The 6961-nt window shown below is 35.2% G+C and overlaps 2 protein-coding genes across 2 annotated transcripts in view; both read right to left on the reverse strand.

Annotated features, from left to right (window-relative positions):
• Positions 1-2142, reverse strand: part of LOC145950035 (uncharacterized) — an 11541-nt gene extending 9399 nt beyond the window's left edge. Inside the window, exon 1 of the mRNA XM_083060952.1 lies at positions 2049-2142. Coding sequence (XP_082917078.1) covers positions 2049-2142 — 94 coding nt within the window. The remainder of the gene's footprint in view (positions 1-2048) is intronic.
• Positions 2143-4220: 2078 nt separating this feature from the next.
• LOC109792146 (stress response NST1-like protein (DUF1645)) lies at positions 4221-5622 on the reverse strand. The gene has a single exon (XM_020351532.3). It carries the CDS (start codon positions 5493-5495, stop codon positions 4470-4472), a length of 1026 nt encoding a protein of 341 aa, XP_020207121.1. The 5' UTR covers positions 5496-5622; the 3' UTR covers positions 4221-4469.
• Positions 5623-6961: the final 1339 nt, after the last annotated feature.

Here is a 6961-nt window from a genome sequence, read left to right on the forward strand (position 1 = left end):
AAGCATTTTGACTCTCCAAGATCCATGCCCTCTATATAACCAACAAAAATACACTTCACAGCTTGAGTATTAAGTTTGTCTTTATTGATAAGAACAAAAGTTAAAACACCAAAAAAATTTATATTTAAATAATGTGTTGGTTTATCACTCTACACTTCCATAAGTGTCTTGAAGTTTGAAACTGAAGATGAACATTTGTTTATCAAATACATTATAGTATTTATAGTTGAGTTAATCATCTATACACTGTCAGTGTAAAGTTTTCTTACACTCGCAACCAATTATATCTCTTAATTGTGTCATGTCACTGTAAACACATTTACTTTTAACAATGACATGACACAATTAAGAGATATAATTGGTTGTCAGTGTAAAAAAAATTTACACTAGCAGTATATAGGTGATTAACTCTTTATAGTTTCACCTCATAAAGTCTTAGGTAGCCCTGAACCTAACAACATACACCTCACATGTTTCAAAATGGTTTTGTTCATCCTCTCAACTAGGCAATTTTGTTGTGGATTTTGAGCTATAAACTTATGCTTTTTAAGTCCCTATTCTCTCTGCAAAACCCATTAAACTTCTATGAAATAAACTTCAGGTTATTGACAATCCTTAAAACCTTCAGTTTAGTTCCTATTTGATTTTCTACAAGAACGTGTCAGTCATTCTTTAGATTTTTTGAATGTTTCAAACTTATTTTTAAAATATATATAAATTCTCACTATCCTTGAAAAAAAACATCAATTATGGTAAGAAAAAACTCCAAAGATTTGAGTGCACATATATACTCAAAGGGTTTATTAGAAACATGCATATTAGTCTCAAACTTAACCTTATGAGATTTTCCTAATATGCAACGATCACAAAAGTCTTGTTTATCTAATTTATCACCATTTAACGAAATTATTTTCCTAGCTCCACTAAACCTTTTTCACTATCATGTCCAAGCCTTAAATGTTATAATTTTGTTTTATCATGCAAAGTTTGACTTGTTACAAATGGATGTGCAATAATAGTATAACCATTAAGAATGTACAAATTGTTTCTTTTATTAAGACCATCAGAGATCTTCATCACATTATGTTCAATTTTAACAGAATAACTCAAACCATCAAACGTGCTTATGGACAAAAAATTCTTCTTAAGCTTAGGGACATATCTCACATCTTGCAATAAAATCTCACCGTTATCAAACATTCTCAAAAGGACAATACACATATCTTGCACCTTGCAAGCTTTGATGTTGCCAAGAAATACCACTTGACTTTCTTTGAGTTTCAAAGTCTCAAAGAAATCCTTTACATGTGACATGTAGTAAGTACATCTAAAATTCATAACCCAATTATTTTGCATTTATAATGTTGATGTCACCAGCACCCTTGCACTCTCATAACCATCTTCAATTAGTCAATGTATGATTAACAAAATGCTATAAAAAGAAACTATATTGGTTAAAATCTATAAGAAAACAAAAAGCTACAAAATTAATTTCAAAAAACAGTCGAACACTTTTCAAGATAAGGAGGAAAAAATGTAGCAATACATATATATTGTTTCAAAAACTTGCAATTCCTTAAATCAATTATAAAAAAAAATAATAACATTTGTCAGTAATATCTCTATGGCTCTCATACCAATTGATAAAATTTATTAACCTAGATACAAATCACAACATATTGTCAATGAGTATAAAAAGAAGAAATAAAGAATTATGCACCTAATATAAGTTCTTCATAAATTACAAGGAAAACTAGAATAAAAGAAGACTTCACCCAATCATGATTAGTTCATGAATTCATATTAATTGTCTAATAAAACAACAATAAAAAACTTATTGTGTGAGAGTAGGGACCTCTCATTATATAAAAATTGAATAGTTCAACTCATCACAAGTCATTCATAATACAAGTCTAATAATATTTATTCATTAATTAAATATTAAAATAATTATTAATTATAACTAATATATTAATAAATCAAAGAATAATTCTAAATAATTAATCCATAAAATAAATTAATTCAACAAAACCATCTCAATCGCTAACCACACACAACAGACTGTTGGCTTAGGGACTCCGCATGCTTTCCTGTTTCAATATCTCTGTGCCCATGATCTTTTGGGAATTCAGGAAGAACCATTGTACTGTACCATCAGTTAAAATAATGAGGGGTAGAATGTGAACAATAGGAAATGATGGTTCTTTGGAAATTTTAATAAAACTTAAATATTATAAGGTATATTTAGAGAGAGAAACATATTTTAATAACTTATAATTTTATAAAATATCTTTTATAATATGTCAATATTATATATATACATCATGATTTTAAAGAAAAATAAATTTACAAATAAGTATGATTAAGTTTGATTTCACATTTTAATCAATAAATCAAATCAAACAGTGTAATTTTGAAAATTTAAAAATTTAACTGAACCGCTAAATTGTAATTTTTCATCAGTTTTCAGTTTTTTAGACCGATTTTCAATTTTTTGTTTGAGTTGGTTATTTTTTAAATACCTTTCAGAACCATTGTGCTTTTCGGAAGTGCTTACATACTATCGTAGTACAAACAAGTGTACCTCTTGTTTTGTTTAACAGATGAGTTTCTTGGAATTTTAAGTCTAACTCGTTGCTACAAAAGAATTGAGTTCAATTAGTTCCAACTTTCGAACAATCCACTTTTCATGCTTGATACGCTTCCAGAGTAATTCACACTAACCCGTTTCAGTATGTTTCTTGCCGGTAAGTGAAACATAATGGCATTCGTTCCACGTTACTGCTTCTTTCCAATTAACACAAATTATTATAATCGAAAAATGATTTGACCTGTAACAGTCAACAACATGAAGCTGCAAATGCAACGAATTTGCTAATATAAGCAATGGTTGTCCACCATAAACTTTCGGCTGTGTACTAGCATCTGAAAAAGCTTTCATCTCATTATTGACATTAATTTGGAAGTCTCGTCGGAACACGTTTGAATTTTGCGTCTGTGGATGCAGTCAATCAGTCTTGTATACTCAGATGAATTGACTCTCACCTCACCCTCTTATTTTCCTTTCTTCATCTCATCATGATGGAAGATTCGCTGCATTAAAAAGTTCTGCTCCGAGATATGGGGTATGATCACCTGACTAAGTTAATAGCTGATATATGGTATCGAGTTTTAAGCCTATCAGAGTGAGTTTAGGTTTAATTTGGAGGGTATCATATTCATATCGTTCTTCCTTGTCTCGTTACTCTAATTCCATCTGATGTATGTTACCCTCGTAAAATGTTATGCTTTTCATTGTCTACAGTTATGACTTGTGATAAAACCGTATGGCGGTGCAGTTGGGATCCAAAAATCCTAATATTTTTCTTGTACATTATTTTTAGGTGTAGGATCGTGATCCGCAAAAGGTAAAGGGCAAATATTATGACAAAAAGGTGGGGGAAAAAATTCGGGGCCGAGTATAACGCAAGTACAGAATCCCCTCACAGGTGGCTGGCATGTGATTGAACGGAAGAGCGAACAATATGAACAGTTTCTTCTGGAACCACCCACGAAATATAATTATTGTATAAGCTATGCTACGACAATTGATTCATGTAAACCCATTTTTTTGACTCGGCTAAACCAATTTAAATGCCACCCCAGCGTAGTAAAGGGGTTGGGCCCCCCCCAGGTGGATTCATGTCTCATAGATTAGTTATTGGGTCCTTTTTGAAAAATTTGCACCCAATCCAGACGGAAATGAATCGGTGGGGCATGGGGTTAGGGTTCAGCGAAGGAAAACAGAAGCAACCAAAAAGAAAATGGAACATCTCTAGGGGAGATTGCAATATACTACTAGCTTATAAACAAGTCTTTGTCAAATAATCTCCATCTACTTTATGTCTACATCTTGTCGCATATAGATTTGCAAACATCTTTTTCCCGAACTCAAAACTGAAATAATGCGAGGAGGGCATAATAATAATTATAAGTAGAAGTAGAAGGTTTGATCTAAAATCTAAAAAGAGGATTTGATTGTCATGCAATTGGCAGACGCAAGCAAAAACTGAGGACGCGAAAGATGCAAACAAAAACGCAGGCATCTTTCAAGTAGCCCAGTTCGTATGGGGCCTGAACCAACGAATAGGTCTCCCCACACCACGTGGTTTCTGTAACCAATGCAACCATGTACAGTGTGCGAGTACGAGAGATAAGCATCATGATATTGATTTGCATGGTGGGTTAAGGATAAATAAATATTAATAAAGTGCAGTTACTGCACTGCACAGCAAGTGTGTAAATAGTGAAATGCTGCGAGTACACTTGTAGATAATAGAATAATTGATAAGGCCAAGGCCACAGGCTAAGGCACAGGCTAAGGCTAAGGCTAAGACTAAGACTAAGACTCTAGCAAAATGAAGAAAGAAATAGTAACCGTGGTGATAATATAATAATGATCTGTACAATTGGAGGGAGGAAAAAGAAATTTACCTGGAGGAAACAGGGTTTAAGGCTCTAGCAAGGCCGTTCATGGCCCCGTAACCCTTAGAACTAAAGCCCAAGCAGCCAAGCAGGCCCTGGCGGTAAGGCAGGAAGGTCTTTTTCCTCAACTCCTCGGCTTGGGCCCGGTTGGCTTTGTAGTGCAACTCGTGCGGCGAAGGAGGCACGCGCCTCTTCCCAACACCGTTGGTGGGCTTGCCGCTCATTCTCTTGGAAGGAGGCCCGTTTTTGTTGTCACTATTATTATTATTATTATTATTATTATGGTGAGTGGGCTTGGTGGATTTCTTGTCCTTGATGGGGGAGAAGGAAATGGTGGACCAGAACTTGTTGTTACTGCGGCCTTCGCTTTTGCTTCGGAGAAAATCCTTAAGGAAAACCCAGCGCTTGGAGCTTCTCCCAGCGGAAGAGGAGCGGGAGGAGGAGGCGGAAGGATCCTCGGGTTTTTCCTGGGCTTTATTTATTTGGTTGTGGAGGGGTTGGTGATGGTGATGGTGATGGTGTTGGGACCAGTCGAAAGGCGTGTTGGTCCTGAGAGGGGACATGGATCTGGTTCTTCTGCGGAGGGACTTGTCCCTGAGCCTCAGATCTCTGCCTCGGACCACGTTCACACTCACACCCTCCTCCTCCTCTTGTTCGTCTTCATCCAGATCTAACAAGGGGGCCAGCACCTGGGGGCGTTGGAGGTGGGTAGAGAGCTTCATGGGGCGGATCTGCCCGTTCAGGAAGAGCTCGTCGGCCGAGCTCATGGAACCGGGGGCGGCGGAAGCGGAGGAGCCGAAGCGGGCGGAGAATTCGAACTCGTAGCCGATGGGAGCGGCGGAAGCGGAGGGGGCCTGGTAGGAAGAGGAAGAGGAAGAGGAAGCGGTGATGGCGAAGTGCATAGGGCTGGCGGGGGCGCTGTAGAAGAAGGCGGGGAGAGGGCCTCGGCCGGGGCTGGAAGGGGCGCTCACGTAAGGAGTGGAGCAGCTGCTGTCCAACTCCTCCAACCCATTCTTATTGTTGGAGTCCATTATGAGCAAGAGGAACCACAGACTGTGTGTTCTGTGTTCTGTGTTGTGTGTGAGAAAGAATAATCTCCAACTCCCGTAATACCTCACCCCACGCCGTCCCAATAAATAAATCTTTTACATCAACGCCCATTGCGCCATTTTCCTCTTTTCTCTTATATCCTTAATTGCCCTTCCTACTTTTTTCGCTTATATCTTACCAAATCAGAATTTTTCTTTTTCTTATTATCATTTTTTTAATTATAAACTCTTGTACTTAACTAATTAATGTCTCCCATATTTGCCTCTTAATTATTAATAAATTTCAGACAATCATTAACACTATATTAAAGGAAACTATGTTATAAACATTTTTCTACCTTATTATTTCAAACATAATCATCAATAACGAAATACCAGCCCAAAATATTTTTTTTCTTTATTCACAAGTAAAACATTAAAATGATGGAAAATGACAGAAAGAGAGAAATATTATTTTTTATACAAATAGTTACAAAAGGTAATAGTGAATACACTTATTTGGGGAATTTTAGTAATAAGCTAATAATAGACATGACAAAAGATTTTGATAGAAATCGTTATGTTCATAAAAATAAAAAAAAAATAAAAAATTATTACAATTTAGTAAATTAAACAAATAATGAAAAATGTAATTTACGTACCTTAATAATTAATTTAATAGCCTATTCAACGAAAGGCAGCCACATCACATGCCATGCTTTCCAAATTCCATGCTACACCCTACAGCTTGCGAAAAAACAAAAACAGCTGACTTAAGTATGCTACAAAATCATGATTTTTAAATAAGATTTCAAGTGTTCAAAAATTGTTTTTTTAATCTGAAACAATGTTTCGATAAATTTTTAGAGAAAGAATCATTTCAAACGGAATTTAGACGAAACATCTTATATCCAAAAAATTCTCATATCGAATATCTAATATAAGCAAAACTTTGTTAATACCTTTTTTTTTCACACGCGGTGTCTAAATCCGATATGTTACTTTAAGCAGAGTTTGCCATGATTTGATTTACTATCAAAAGCTTATAGATCGTTTTTATGTGTTTCCCATATTCTAAACAAGTTTGTCCACTCACTTTTGAGCGTACTAATTAATAATCCTGCAAAAAAGAACACGGAATGAATTGCAACTCATGATTGATAAAATCATGCATGAAAATTGTGATAATGTTTTGTTTATGGTGGAAAACGTTCAGAGTCTTTTTATTCGAACTAGCATACGGACACTATTTTAATTTAGGCATTTAACGTGTTCTTACGGAATAAAGTACGGAGCAATTACTATACAGTAAAATATTTTTAATGATTAACCGTTGTTACGCGTTCGTCAATAATCACCAGATAATGATATGCATGTACATAAATGCGCAGAAAAATAGAATGGACAATAGAGATATTGGCAATACATATCATCATTCACGGTATTCAACCTATTACAACATTTTAACA

Source organism: Cajanus cajan, chromosome 7 (genome assembly GCF_000230855.2).
Source record: "Cajanus cajan strain Asha chromosome 7, NIPB_CcT2T_4, whole genome shotgun sequence".
In the NCBI taxonomy this organism is placed as follows: Eukaryota; Viridiplantae; Streptophyta; class Magnoliopsida; order Fabales; family Fabaceae; genus Cajanus; species Cajanus cajan.

Bases quoted from the DNA above. Each gene is read 5' to 3' on its own strand.
- LOC109792146 (XM_020351532.3), bottom strand. From the start codon at position 5,495: ATGGACTCCAACAATAAGAATGGGTTGGAGGAGTTGGACAGCAGCTGC.